The sequence below is a fragment of the Oncorhynchus mykiss genome, chromosome 27 (genome assembly GCF_013265735.2).
Source record: "Oncorhynchus mykiss isolate Arlee chromosome 27, USDA_OmykA_1.1, whole genome shotgun sequence".
Classification (NCBI taxonomy): Eukaryota; Metazoa; Chordata; class Actinopteri; order Salmoniformes; family Salmonidae; genus Oncorhynchus; species Oncorhynchus mykiss.
In genome coordinates, this window is record NC_048591.1 from 5,719,894 (window position 1) to 5,735,711 (window position 15,818).

The following is a 15,818-nucleotide window of genomic DNA, read 5'->3' on the forward strand; positions in this document are numbered from 1 at the left end:
CTTTCCCTTTAAAGCTACAATCAGCAGTTGAAACAATAAAAATGTGTTTTCCCATGCCTGTTTTGGTAAAAAGCTGAGGGATAGGGTTGTAACCACTCTCAAATTCACAGACAGAGCTATGGATGCAAAGACTGACCATCCATGATATTACAATTATGGTTTTACCCATATTTTGAGGCATGTTTGTTTATATTTACTTTGTTAACAAACATTGGAGTGAAAAAAAGCTTATATTTTGGTTTCTAATGGGGTACGACAGTTGAACTAAGCTTGTGAGACATTTCTAAGTTATATTCTTCAAGAATCAATGGGTACATTTAATTAACTCAGAAGTCCCAAAATGGTTGAAGCGCTTGCAGATTGCTCCTTTAAGACCCGAGAAGAACGAAGAGGATTAAGAAAATTAAAACGCTTACTTGAAAACTCTGCTGCTCTACCAAACATTGGTTGAATAATAAACGACGAATCAAATGAAATACTTTCAATGTACAAGCTAGAGAGTAACAAGTGGCTTTAACTGAGGCGGCCTCCTTTTAATGACACAGAATTAACGAAGATTGCAAGACATTTCCACATTCTGTCATATCATGCTGAATGCTGCAATATTCAATGACTAGATGGTATGGCAAGTATCATTTGACCAGCGTCTCCTTAAAATGTCTGAGCACTACAGCGGAAAGCAGAAAGCTGCAAAAACAGAAATATGGCACAACCACCCTCTCTACGCCTTCCGAGTATCGATAGTCAGACAACATAACGCCACTTAATATAACATGATGCAACATAATTGAATTCTGCAAAAATATAAGTTAGAGGGCTCACAATGGGGCGACACCCAGGAAAACCTGTGCAGGCTCAAGGGGTACAAGGGAAAAGGCCTATTTGTAGTTCAAGGTAATAATGTTGTAAGCAAAGCTGTACACGCAGCAGCCATATAGACAGAAACTAAAGTAAGGCACAAAACTATGCTATCTGACAGCATAAGGTTTGTTAACAAATGCCACAACATATCTAAAAGGTAGCCTACAACTATAGTATGTTCAATTAATTTCTCGATTTTCTTCATAACACACACACACACATAGTTACCATATGAGCAATATCTAGTGGGATGGTTATGGAATTCTTGTTCAATTCTGAAGTCGTGGAGTGGTAGGCTGGATCAAGTACACACAGTGAACATACCACACCTGATCTAGGATCAGATTTGAACATCATGAATAAGACCACATGGCCGGGGAGTACCTGGTCAGCTCTCCTACTCTGAGACGCTTCATGAATACAGGCCCTGTTTTTAAGAATGCAGAGGACGTTTGTTGGGTGTCCTTTTACGCTGCTTTTACGTTCTTCAAATTGGTATAGCAAAACAAGTAAGCAATAAAAATCCTCCCAGGATCAAAACACATGAAACTTATGTGAACACGCTGAAAGGAAAATGCCACAGGTATCCAACATTTAGTTTTTGTACGGCATCCAGTGTTTAGCGTTTGTTTATAGGCAGCGCTTTCCTAATTGTCTTGACATAGTATTCCATCGATCAAGGGAAATCAAATAAAAAATATATATAGACACGTAATAATACTAGTGGCGCTGGTGTTGTAGACAGGTGGCCTTGGGCTTGGTCTGATAGTACTCATAAGCTAGAGTTTGTCACTGTAGCTTGCATGTTCTGGGTCTGGTAAACAGACATCACTAATATGTCACACACGTCATTCACCAAACAAGATTATCAGAGCTCTGTTGATGAAAGAGGTAGCATGATCCCAACAACAGTTAGAAATGGAGTCCCTCAACGTGTGTACAGGTAACTGCCAAAATAAAGGAAACACAAAGTGTTTCGAGAGGGCGTTGGGCCACCACGAGCCAGAACAGCTTCAATGCACCTCTATTAGCAGGAGGCGACAACCTTCTTCCACGATAAATTCCATCATTTGGTGTTTTGTTGATGGTGGTGGAAAACACTCTCAGGCGCTGCTTCAGAACCTCCCATGTGTTCAATTGGGTTGAGATCTGGTGACTGAGATAGCCATGGCATACGACTTACATTGTTTTCATGCTCATCAAACCATTCAGCGACCATTCGTGCCCTGTGGATGAGGGCATTGTGATCCTATGGCCTGCCCAGTATTTTTATACATGACCCCTAAGCATGATGGGATCCTAATTACTTAATTAACTCAGGACACAAACATCTGTGGAAGCACCTGTTTTTAATACTAATATACACTGTAGCCGTCATTTACTCAAGTGTTCCCATTATTTTGGCAGTCACCTGTACATTAATGTTCTGGCGCAGAAAGCAGGCTAAATCAAACTCTAAATGAAAACACATACTATTCGAACCCAGGTCTAGTGGTGCTATTCTATATCATGAGTCCTCAGTCAGCCATGTGTGAGCTTTAATATTAGTATGGACTACCGGTAAGTGCAGGTTACACCTCCAGACCCAGCTGGGGGCACAGAGTGAGTTTATTGCGCATCGTTGAGCTCCCTGGCCACGGTGAGGATCTCCTTAGCCCCTTTACTCAGCAGTAGATTGGCCAGGTCTAGACCTAGCTTCTCAGATGCATCCTGTGCCGGGCCTGGCATGTTGTTCGCTGTGACGCCAACTCGCTGGACCCACTCATCCACTCGCTCTTCCACCTACCACAGAGGAAAGACGGCTTAAATAAACCAAATAAATATGCCCTGAGAAGGGAGCCCCTTGGTGAGCTGACACGTTTAATGAGAAGAGGTTCATTTGTGTTCTGACTGGGAGTGAGACATCAGTAGTCGGACCTTATTGTCTGAAGCAATGCTGGTCTGCATGGTCTCCTTGAGACTGTCTGAGCCATCCAGGCTGTACACTGCACCCGTCAGGTAGAGCTGGGGTAAATAGAAAACAACAGTTGCAAAAGGCACACACGCAAGAACGCAACCATGGATATGCGATGACACACGCGTACACGTTAGCAAATGTCATAAGCCCTCACCTGAGAGGCCTTGACTTCAGTGTGGACAGCAACTGGTACACTGCAACCCCCCTCCTACAACAAGCGAAAGTGATTACACTGGAGTGTAGACAGTAAAATATAATGGGACATACAAGAAAATATTGACATTTGGTTATAGGGGGTAATCTGCAGTTGCTGCATAAATTATTTTAAATGAAGAAATGAATGAAATAAAATGAAATTGTATTTGTAACATGCTTCGTAAACAATAGGTGTAGACTAACAGTGAAATGCTTGATTACGACCCCTTCCCAGCAACGCAGAGACAAATAAAATAGAGAAATAATAGAAAAGTTACAACAAGTAATAATAAATACACAATGAGTAATGATAACTTTGCTATATATATACAACGGGTTACCAGTACCGAGTCGATGTGCAGGGGTATGAGGTAATTGAGCTAGATATGTACATACGGTATAACTAGGAATAAAGTGATTATTCAACGGGACAGATAATAAACAGTAGCATCGGTGTATGTGATGAGACAAAAAAATGGTCAGATCGTTAAATAGTTAACCTGAACTAACTATACTGAACATAAATATAAACGTAACATGCAACAATTGCAAAGATTTTACTGAGTTATTGTTCATATAAGGAAATCAGTCAATTGAAATAAACTCGTTAGGCCCTAATGTGTGAATTTTACATAACTTGCAGGACATAGGCCCACCCACTGGGGAGTCAGGCCCAGCCAATCAGAAAGAGTTTTCCCCCACAAAAGGGCTTTATATTACAGACAGAAATACACCTCAGTATTTTTGTTCAGTTTATTGAGCAGTCTTATGGCTTGGGGGTAGAAGCTGTTCAGGGTCCTGTTGGTTCCAGACTTGGTGCATCGGTACCATTTGCCGTGTGGTAGCAATGAGACCAGTTTATGACTTGGGTGACTTAGGGCCTTCCTCTGACACCGCCTGAATGGCAGGGTGTTCGGCCCAGTGATGTACTGGTATACTGATGCACTGTAATGATTTATACCCATTTATTCTTGAGGAATATAATTTAGAAATGTCACGTTCTGACCTTTATTTCTGTTTTGTATTTATTTAGTATGGTCAGGGCGTGAGTTGGGTGGGCAGTCTATGTTTGTTTTTCTATGTTTTGGGGCAGTTCTATGTTTTCGGCCTAGTATGGTTCTCAATCAGAGGCAGGTGTCATTAGTTGTCTCTGATTGAGAATCATACTTAGGTAGCCTGGGTTGCACTGTTTGTTTGTGGGTGATTGTCTATGTTGATGGCTTGTTTCAGCACAGGTCTCATTTTGTAGCTTCACGGTCGAATTTGGTTTATTGTTTTTGTTACTCGTTTGTATAGTGTTCAGTCTTTCTTGATTAAAGATTTGCCATGGACACTTACCACGCCGCGTATTGGTCCTCAGATCCATCTCGTCTCTCCTCTTCAGATGAAGAGGAGGACGGCCGTGACAAGAAATGCCTCATGAGCTTAGTTCAACTGTCGTACCCAATCAGAACACAAAATGTAACCTTGTTCTACTCCAATGTTTGGAAACATTGTAAATATATATATTTTTTAAAACACTGTATTGCCTCCAAACATGTTTAAAACTATATTTTTTTTAATCTTAGATGGTTAGTCATAGCTCTGTCTACGAATTTGTGAGTGGTTACATTTCTCCAGACCCCTCCATCAGCTTTTTACCAAAATAGAGGTGGGGTGTACGCGTTGTGATTGTTTCAACTCCGGATTGCCCTTTTAAGTACTGTTTATGTGACATGATTTTAAAGCCTACCATTACTTTATTATTTTTTTTAATGTAAAGACTTCTACTTTCACTTGCAATTGTACCTCAAATGCCGGTTTCCTAAGCAAAGATTAAGCCTCGTCCTAGACTAAAAAGCCCTTTCAATGATGATTCTCCGTTGAGCATGCTTTTTAGTCCAGGATTAGGCCGAGGCAAGTCTGAGTCTGGGAAACTGGTCCTATACGAGTATGTACATTAAGTAGCATCAACAATCCACTAGCAGCCAACAATTCACAGATACACTGGACAAACACTATAATAAAACATCTAGGAGACAGAGTGAGACTTGCCAGTCGTCTGAGGAAGGCTCGCTCTGCTATACAGCGCAGAACCGTGTTGGGGTCGTGCAGAACAGACACCATCTCCAAGATGTCCTTGTCTTTGGCCCGCACCTCAATGGCAATAGCCCCCTGGAACACAGCCAAGCAATCAACCCTCAGTCAGTTAAGACCATGCTGAAAATTCTTACAGTTGAAGTCGGAAGTTTACATACACTTTAGCCAAATACATTTAAATTCAGTTTTTCACAATTCCAGACATTTAATCCCAGTAAAAGTTCCCTGTCTGAGGTCAGTTAAGATCACCACTTTATTTTAAGAATGTGAAATGTCAGAATATCAGTAGAGAGAATGATTTATTTCAGCTTTTATTTCTTTCATCACATTCCCAGTGGGTCAGAAGTTTACATACACTCAATTAGTATTAGGTAGCATTGCCTTTAAATTGTTTAACTTGGGTCAAACATTTCACGTAGCCTTCCACAAGCTTCCCACAATAAGTTGGGTGAATATTGGCCCATTCTCCTGATAGAGCTGGTGTAACTGAGTCAGGTTTGTAGGCCTCCTTGCTCGCACACACTTTTTTAGTTCTGCCCACACATTTTCTATAGGATTGAGGTCAGAGCTTTGTGATGGCCACTCCAAAACCTTGACTTTGTTGTCCTTAAGCCATTTTGTCACAACTTTGGAAGTATGCTTGGGGTCATTGTCCATTTGGAAGACCCATTTGCAACCAAGCTTTAAATTCCTGACTGATTTCTTGGGATGTTGCTTCAATGTATCTACATCATTTTCTTTCCTCATGATGCCATCTATTTTGTGACATGCACCAATCCCTCCTGCAGCAAAGTACCCCCACAACATGATGCTGCCACCCCCATGCTTCACGGTTGGGATGGTGTTCTTGGACTTGCAAGCCTCCCCCTTTTTCCTCCAAACATAACGATGGCCAAACAGTTCTATTGTTGTTTCATCAGACCAGAGAACATTTCTCCAAAAAGTATGATCTTTATCCCCATGTACATTTGCAAACCGTAGTCTGTCTTTTTTATGGCGGTTTTGGAGCAGTGGCTTTTTTCTGAGCGAGCTTTCAGGTTATGTCGATATTGGACTCGTTTTACTGTGGCTATAGATACTTTTGTACCTGTTTCTTCCAGCATCTTCACAAGGTCCTTTGCTGTTGTTCTGGGATTGATTTGCACTTTTCGTACCAAAGTACGTTCATCTCTATGAGACAGAACGCGTCTCCTTCCTGAGCGGTATGACGGCTGCGTGGTCCCATGGTGTTTATACTTGAGTACTATTGTTTGTACAGATCCCATGATGTCAAGCAAAGACGCACTGAGTTTGAAGGTCGGCCTTGAAATACATCCACAGGTACACCTCCAATTGACTCAAATGATGTCAATTAGCTTATCAGAAGCTCCTAAAGCCATGACATCATTTTCAAGCTGTTTAAAGGCATAGTCAACTTAGTGTATGTAAACTTCTGACCCCCTGGAATTGTGAGACAGTGAATTATAAGTGAAATCTGTCTGTAAACAATTGTTGGAAAAATGACTTGTGTCATGCACAAGTAGATGTCCTAACTGACTTGCCAAAACTATAGTTAGTTAAGAAAGACATTTGTGGAGTGGTAGAAAAACGAGTTTTAATGACTCCAACCTAAGTGTATGTAAACTTCAGACTTCAACTGTATACAGTGCCAAAAGGGGTCTCGGAACGAAGGCCTGGAGATAATGGGTTGGCAACTATGATATACCCTTTCAAGGTAAAATGTTCAGTTTTAATAACAGTTTAGCGTTTTTTGTTATTACACAATGGAATAAGGACCACAGGTATAAGAGTTAAAGTTGTACATTTCTCCTTCATAAAATAAATCTACCCACCTGTCCAACAGCGTACATACAGTCCTCAGGGCCCAGGATCTTCAAATGCAAAGACACAAATTAAAGATAGAATGAATTCGTAAAGTTTTCAGACCCCTTGACTTTTTCCACATTTTGTTACGTTACAGCCTTATTCTAAAATGGTTTCAATCATTTTCCCCCCCTCATCAAATCTACACACAATAACCAAAAATGATGAAGTAAAAACTGTTTTTTATTTTATTTCTGCAAATGTATTAAAACTAAAAAACGGACATATCACGTTTACATAAGTATTCAGACCCTTTACTCAGTACTTTGTTAAAGCAGCTTTGGCAGCGAATATAGTCTTGAGTCTTCTTGGGTATGACGCTACAAGCTTGGCACACCTATATTTGGGGAGTTTCTCCCATTCTTCTCTGCAAATCCTCTCAAGCTCTGTCAGGTTGGATGGGGAGCGTTGCTGCACAGCTATTTTCAGGTCTCTCCAGACATGTTTGATCAGGTTCAAGTCCGGGCTCTGGCGGGGCCACTCAAGGACATTCAGAGACTTGCCCCGAAGCCACTCCTGCATTGTTTTGGCTGTGTGCTTAGGGTTGTTGTCCGGTTGGAAGGTGAACCTTTTCCCTAGTTTGAGGTCCTGAGCACTCTGGGTTAGGTTTTCTTCAAGGATCTCACTGTACTTGGCTCCGTTCATGCCACGAGGGATGGTGCCAGGTTTCCAGCACACATGACGCTTGGCATTCTGGCCAAAGAGATCAATCTTGGTTTCATCAGACAAGATAATCTTTTTTCTCATGGTCTGAGTGTTTAGGTGCCTTTTAGCAAACTCCAAGCAGGCTGTCCGGTGTCTTTTACTGAGGAGTGGCTTACATCTGGTAACTCTACCATAAAGGCCTGATTGGAGTGCTGCAGAGATGGTTGTCCATCTGGAAGGTTCTCCTATCTCCACAGAGGAACTCTCTCTGACTCTGTCAGAGTCACCATCGGGTTCTTGGTCACCTCCCTGACCAAGGCCCTTCTACCCCGGTTGCTCAGTTTGGCTGGGTGGCCAGCTCTAGGAAAAATGTTGGTTAATTACAAACTTCTTCCATTTAAGAATGATGGAGGCCACTGTGTTCTTGAGGACCTTCAATTCTTCAGAAATGTTTTGGTACCCTTCCCCAGATCTGTACCTCGACACAATCCTGTCTCTGAGCTCTACGGACAATTCCTTCAACCTCATGGCTTGGTTTTTGCTTTGACATGCACTGTCAACTGTGGAACATTATATAGACAGATGTATGCCTTTCCAAATCATGTTCAATCAATTGAATTTACCACAGGTGGACTCCAACCAAGTTGTAGAAACATCTCAAGGATGATCAATGAAAACAGGATGCACCTGGCCTCCATTTCTGGCCTCATAGCAAAGGGTCTGAATACTTATGTAAATAAGGTTTTTCTGTTTTTATTTTTAATACATTTGCAAACATTTCTGAAAACCTGTTTGCATTTTGTCATTATGGGGTAGTATGTAGATTGGTGAGAAAAAAATATTTAATCAATAAGGCTGTAACATAACAAAATGTGGAAAAAGTCAAGGGGTCTGAATGCTTTCCGAAGGCACCGTATACAGCAGGGCTTACATATTGACTATAAACAACATACAATTGAATCTTTATTAATTAAGATTAATCTTGGTATGGACAAGGTGTTGTGAAGTGGAATGTTGGAAGTAGCTACCTGGCTGACTCGGCTCTCCCAGCCCATGCGACGGAGTCCAGCTGCAGCCAGAATAATGGCAGAGAAGTCGTCCTTTTCATCCAGCTTCTTCAACCTCGTGTTAAGGTTTCCTCGCTGGAAAAAACCCCACTAAGGAAACAAACTCACAACTATAGATATAGTCATTACTGATATGTGCATCAGATTTGAAATGAAGATCCTGTTTTGACATTTCGCTATACTGTGAGTGGCGGTGAGTGAAAGGATACAATATCTTTAAACTCAAGGTGGGGGAATCTTTTCTTTAGCTGAGCAGCCCGTCGCAGGGAACTTGTGCCGATCACACTATAAAGATAAAAATAAATCAAGATCAATGTCAAGCCACTCCTTTAAAACAGATAGGAAAATAATCTTCAAACAGTGTCCTGAGTAAAATGCAACTGTGTTTCGTACCTCTTGTCGGGCAGGGTGTCGAGGGATTTGCCCGTGTTTTTGGGATGCAAGACCACTGCATCATGGGGGTTCTCCCGCCTTTAAAGAACAGGAAGCAAAACAAATATATGTATTTCAAATACCTTTATTTAACTAGGCAAGTCAGTTTCTTATTTTCAATGACGGCCTAGGAACAGTGGGTTAACTGCCTGTTCAGGGGGCAGAACAACAGATTTATACCTTGTCAGCTCGGGGATTTGATCTTGCAACCTTTCGGTTATTAGTCCAATGCTCTAACCACTGGGCTAAGCTGCCACCCCTCAAAACAAATATTTACCATTAAAATATCGGAGGCTACTTCATTCCACAGTTGTGGTGAAGACAATCCTACTTCAATAGTAGATATTCAGAAAGTGATATACTCTAGTGCGCTCGGAGTATTCAAAATAAATGTCTACACACGTAGCTAGGCTAGCTAGATCATGATTTCAAGTCTACATTGTCAATGAAATCTATGTGTAGGAACCTGTATACACTTTGAAAGAAAGATCTTTAAATATATTACAATATGTGAGTTAAACTGATAGTGTTTCACACCAAATCAGTGTAAGGTCTGAACACAAACAAAAGAAGCCCAGATGAATTAGGACAGTGTGTTTGATTTCTCTGTGGATCCTTACAGAGGCACTATTGTGTCGACTTACTTTAGCACAGCTCCTATGGTAAAGCCAGGAGGCAGAGCCGTGGGCAAGTCCTTCAAAGAGTGGACCACCAGGTCTACCCTATAGGAGACATAGTACAACAGAGTCATTTATTTTGCAACACTTCAGAGCGAAGACTCTGGACATTAACACCTGCACAAATCAAAGTCTTGAAGACATCAATGGTTTTGTCTGAAGTGTTGAAGCTACTCAAAATGTATGCCATTAAGTTGTAATAAAGAAAGTACTTCAACAGTAGTAACTTTCCAGATTCGGGCTAATAGTAATGTAGCCTACAGTTTGAATGTACAGTGCATAGTGGATGTCTACACACCCCTTGCACAGACTCCACATTTTGCTGCCTTTAAATTACATATGAAAATGTATTAAAATATATATTTTTTCCTACAGATGTGCACAACCTACTCCACATTTCCGAAGTGAAAGAAAAATATAGAATATTTTCAAAATGTATGAAAAAAAACAAACTAAGATGTCTTGATGGCATATGTTTTTACACCCCAGAGTTAATACTTGGTTGAAGTACATTTGGTAGTAATTACAGCTGTGAAATAATTTAAATCAGATTCTACAAACTTTGCACAACTCTTAGGGCAACATGTATCCACAGTTAAAATTGCTCAAGCTCAGTAAATTTGGTTGGGAGTCATTGATGGACAGCAATATTCCAATCTTGTCTCAGATTTTCAAGCAGATTTACATCAGGACTGAGACTGGACCATTCAGGATCACTCAACAACTATTGTAAAGCCATTTTGATGTGTCTTTGGCATTACAATTGATGTAATTGTCCCGCTGAAAAATAAAACTCTATCCCAGGTTTAGGTATTCAGAAGACTAAGGCAAGGTTTTGTGTAACTTTTTATCTGGGCTTTTCTCCTGTTCATATTATATATATATATAGATATATTTTATATATATATATATTTTACCCCCTTTTTTCTCCCCAATTTTAATCTTGTCCCATTGTTTCAACTCCCCAATGAGCTCGGGAGGCGAAGGTTGAGTCGTGCGTCCTCCGAAACATGATCCGCCAAACCGTGCTTCTTAACACCCGCCCGTTTAACCCGGAAGCCAGCCGCACCAATGTGTCGGAGAAAACACTATTCACCTGAAGACCGAGGTCAGCCTGTAGGCTCCCGGCCCGCCACAAGGAGTCAGTAGAGCGCGATGAACCAAGTAAAGCCCCCGGCCAAACCCTCCCCTAACCCGGACGACGCTGGGTCAATTGTGCACCGCCCGATCACGGCCGGTTGTGAAGCAGCCCGGGTTCGAACCCAGATCTGTAGTGGCGCCTTAGACCACTGCACCACTCGGGAGGCACCTTTCATATTTTTTTCTCCTGAAAAACTCCCCAGTCCCTGCTGGTGACAAGCATACCCATAACCTGATGCTGCCACCACAATACTCAAACGCATATGATCAACAATATTGTATTCACTCCACATTACTGACCTGTATAACAAAGTGAAAAAAATGAAGCCAATATTAGAAAAGCCACTTCAAATCATCCATTCTGTTTGCAACAAGGCTGTGAAGTAATACTGCAAGACAACACTGCAAAGAAATTGACTTTTTGGCCTAAATTAAAAACTACAGGCTTAGGTCAAATCCAATACAAACACAACACAGAGTCAAGCATTGTGGTGGCAGTATCATGTTGTGGGTATGCTTGTCACCGGCAGGGACTGGGGAGTTTGTCAGGATAAAACAAAATATGCAAAGAGTTAAACCTAACCCTAACCCAAGTAAAACGTTAGAGGAAAACCTGCCTCAGTCTTCTAAAAAGCTAACCCTGTGATAGAGTTTATTTTTCAGTGGGAAAATCACAGAATTTTTGGTCAGACACACCAGAATGGCTTTTCAAAAGGTGTCAAGTGTTCATGAGTGGTCCAGCCTCAGCCCTGACTTGAATTTGCTTGAAAATCAGAGACACGGTTGGAATATTGCTCCATCAATGACTCCCACTCAAATTTACTGAGCTTGAGTCATTTTGACAAAAACAATGAATAAATGTTTCCCTATAAGAGTCATGCAAAGTTGGTAGAATCTTATTCAAAATGATTCACCGCTGTAATGGCTGCCAAAGGTGCTTCGACCAAGTATTAACCCTGGGGTGTGAAGACATACGTTATCAACACATCAACAATTTTCTTATTAATTTTGATTTAACTTTGAAAATGTGGAGTAGGTTGTGTAGCTCGATAGGAAAGAAATCAAATATATTCCCATTTGAGATGAGATTTTAAGGCAGCAAAATGTGAAGACTGTGCAAGGAGTGTGTGGACTTTCCCTAGCGACTGTGTATTACAAGGCTTATTCACACACAAGAGACCACTATAATCACCATTCTTGACAACATTTCTCTTGACAACACCCAAGCCTGACAAGTGGATCCAACTGAAATGCCAGTTCCAAATGACAAAATTAGACTTACTCGTTCCTCTCCAGAGCAGTCTCCAGTTCTTTGGTGAAAAGGCTCTTCTCTCCGATCTGCATTTAGAAAGCAAATAGGTTACTAACTGTTAACCCCATAACATTTTCAGTTCAGACCATAAGTTTATATGTACACGATGGAGAAAACACTGTATATTTTAATGGCAGTGGTTTTTTGCACACTACTGAGTCAAGTAAAATGAACAATTTGGGCAACAATTTAGTTCTCATGAGGCACGCTTTAGTATATAAATAGATTTACCTTTGATAACGCTGTGTCAAGGATTTTGTCCCCTGTTGTTGTCATGCCAACTGAAACAGAAAGACAATGACGTCATCAAAGTGACATAGTCATTTAATTACTGTATTGTACATATCTTATTGGTGATGCATCTCTATAGTCACATGAAAAGTACTGCACTATAAGTAACACAACATACAGGTAACTGCAAAAATAAAGGAAACATCAACATAGCGTGTTTTAATAGGGCATTGGGCCAGAACAGCTTCAATGCACCTTGGCATATATTCTACAAATGTCTGGAACTCGATTGGAGGAATGGAACACCATTCTTCCACTAGAAATTCCATAATTTGGTGTTTAGTTGATGGTGGTAGAAAACACTGTCTCAAGCGCCGCTCCAGAATCTCCCATAACCCTTAGATTGGGATGAGATCTGGTGACTGAGACGGCCATGGCATACGGCTTGCATCATTTTCATGCATTTTCATGCTCATGAAACCATTCAGTGACCGCTCATGCCCTGTGTATGGGGGCATTGTCATCCCATGGGTGCATAGCCATGGTAGCCCAAATATTGCCTAAATAATGGCCAGCCCAGCCTTTTTATACGTGACCCTAAGCATGATGGGATGTTAATTGCTTAATTAACTCAGCAAACACATCTGTGTGGAAGCACCTGCTTTCAATATACTTTTTTATCTCTCATTTACTCAAGTGTTTCTATTATTTTTCCAGTTACTTGTATATACTCTGTAAAACCTTTTTTTCATACACTCTTAGAAAAAAGGGTTCCAAAAGGTTCTTCGGCTGTCCTCATGGGAGAACCATTATTGGTTTCAGATAGAACCCCTTTGGGTACCAAGTAGAACTATTTTGGTTTCCAAGTAGAATCCTCTGTGGAAAGGCTTCTATAGGGAACGCAAAAGGGTTCTACAAAGGGTTCTCCTATACGGACCGCCGACGAACCCTTTTAGGTTCAAGATAGCACCTTTTTTTCTAAGAGTGTATTGCGGGACACGTGGACTCACCTATTTCTATGTGGACATCGGGGTACAGTCCCTTCAGCTTTTCTGCAACGCTGTCCGTCTGAATACAAGCCAGCTGAGGTCAACAAACGAACAGAAATCAATTCAATTTGGATTACATAATTTGTGTGTCTGCATTTTGGATGGTTGGTTTCTAGCTAGTTCACTTCTTGGATAATATTGAATATCATAGGCTATTCAAGAAGCAAATGTTCAGCCGTGAGTTACCAAATCAGTGGGACATGAGCATAAGAAGCTGTAGTAAAAGGCTAGAAATTACTGGAGCCGTGAACGATCTATCTCTGATGCAGGAGGTGCAGACGTCCCTGACTGCTGTATCAGAGGGAACAGAGAGGGGAACCTTATCTGATAAGGAGTTGCCATGCTCTCTGCCCCCTCATTCAAAAGCTGTTTCGCCATTCCAAAGTGTAACTCTACAGTAGTTTCACTGACACTGGGAAAATAGTTAAAGTGAGAAATGATATTACCTGAAATCAACAACAACAAAAAATGCAATTTGGTTCCACTCAACCAACAAAGTTATCATACCTGGCTCTTTCGGGTTCCAATTCGTATGACCCGGCTAACTTTCCCATTCCCATCCTGTTGGGAGAACATGAAAGCAATACATTTACAACAGCCATTTTTCCAATAATGGAGTTTTTAAACTTCTACTTGTAGTTGCAGTTCATGGAAGTTATTCCCTTCATATTGTGTCAACTCCATTCACTATAAACCACATATAACTGCTCCATACAATAACATTTATATAAACTCTGCTTGAATTGCTTTCCTCTTACCCTGATGTACTTATAAGGTCCCTCCATAGTTCTCAGTAAACCTTAGCTACTACAAGCAGAGCAGCACGTTGTGTCGTCTGTAGAGCTGTGAAAGCCTGCTGTGTCTATGTGGGGAACAGTGGCAAGTCATGTAGCCTAGCCCGAGAGACACGGAACAACTATGCATCTTAACTTCCTACACCCCCATTTCCCTGGTCCTAGCTGATAAGTCAAGAGTGCCGATTCATTGTGTCAGTTATTATGAGCAGGGAGGGGTAGTGATGGACTTTAGAAAGATAATTTGTTTTAGGCATTTTCCAAATGGTTATGAAATTGGCATGTGCTGTATGTATGTGGAAAGCAACAATATGAAAAGGATAGAGTTTTCTGTTTAAATCTGATCCCGTTCAAAGCTGGCAACCTTTAGGTTTTGTAGTAGAAGACAGGAGTTGACACACTGGATATTGCAGGCCTGTAATACAGCAGCTGTAGAAACTCTGACAGGCAGCAACATCATATTATGCTGTTATTTAGAGTTAGTTTAATGAATGAACGCACATAATTTGTACTGCAGGAACTGTCAATCTGCCATTTAGAAAGGGACATTAGCTTCTAATCTACAGGTTGGTGAGGCAGATATTATTTGTAATGAAACCCTTTGATATATGAGATGTATTGTCCAATGGTAGAGCTCCGAGGTGCAGAAAGGCGCGTGAGTGAACCAATCAGAGCGTTCCGGCTTGGTTGTAAAAACGGCGCATGCCTCACTGCGCGGAATATTATCAGTGAGGTATGACTGTTATGCAGAGTGCTAGCTAACTAGCTAAGTCTCTCACCTGGGAATTCTCCTCTCTTGACATCTCAGTGTAGCAATAACGATCCGCGAGTATTGTCTTTGTCAGTGACAATTGTTCGCGACATGCAATCCATGAGAATATAGCTAATTCCTTGTAAACAGGGATGAAAATGGCATTTGTAACTAGGGTGATTTATTTTTAAATGTTTGTATTATTCATAATACAAAAATCAATTTACATTGCTACATCAAACATGTCTAACAATTTTTAAAAAACAGGTATTAACAAGAAAACACTCAAACATACATACTAAAAAATATCAATAAAATATTTCATTTTAATTAACAATTCTAGTGCAATTGTATTCATTCTGAAAAAAAATCGAATTATAATGATTCAGGAAGATGTTATTATTGTTGTTATTAACTAGGGATAATGTCTTAACAAGATGATTAAATTCAATCAAAAACATGTGTAATTTTGGTATAGAATTCTGTACTTTTTGTTTGTGTATAAAGTATTTGGCAACAAGAATAAGAAAAATCACTATTATTTCAATGGTCTTGTTATCATTGCAAAAGTAACATACTGTATCCTTTGTGTTAAAAACATTGGTAGTGTTCAAAATGATAAATAAGTATTCTGCAAGGTTTTCCCAAAATTCTGACACAAATTTACATTCAAAGAACGAGTCAGATTCTCACCTTTTTCACAGAAAATGCAGATATCAATAGGCACAAATATGGACAACATAGAATTCAATGGATATATCTTAT

At 40.5% G+C, this 15,818-nt stretch overlaps 1 protein-coding gene across 1 annotated transcript; it reads right to left on the bottom strand.

Moving 5' to 3' along the window:
* Window positions 1–496: 496 nt before the first annotated feature.
* On the bottom strand, window positions 497–14,472 carry LOC110507390 (porphobilinogen deaminase). Its single transcript, XM_021587362.2, has 14 exons — window positions 14,267–14,472; window positions 14,016–14,069; window positions 13,470–13,542; window positions 12,460–12,509; window positions 12,199–12,254; window positions 9,744–9,821; window positions 9,061–9,138; window positions 8,877–8,952; window positions 8,629–8,742; window positions 6,925–6,963; window positions 5,048–5,167; window positions 2,973–3,026; window positions 2,779–2,865; window positions 497–2,643 (listed from the first exon to the last, which is right to left on the bottom strand). Exons 1-14 carry the CDS (start codon window positions 14,291–14,293, stop codon window positions 2,470–2,472), a joined length of 1,080 nt encoding a protein of 359 aa, XP_021443037.2. The 5' UTR covers window positions 14,294–14,472; the 3' UTR covers window positions 497–2,469.
* Window positions 14,473–15,818: the final 1,346 nt, after the last annotated feature.

Coding starts and splice junctions, on each gene's coding strand:
- LOC110507390 (XM_021587362.2), bottom strand. CDS start 14,293: ATGGAGGGACCTTATAAGTACATCAGG. Junction 13,543..14,015: donor TTGGAACCCGAAAGAGCCAG/GTATGATAACTT, acceptor TGTTGACCTCAG/CTGGCTTGTATTCAGACGGA. Junction 9,822..12,198: donor ACTGCTCTGGAGAGGAACGA/GTAAGTCTAATT, acceptor TGTCTCCTATAG/GGTAGACCTGGTGGTCCACT.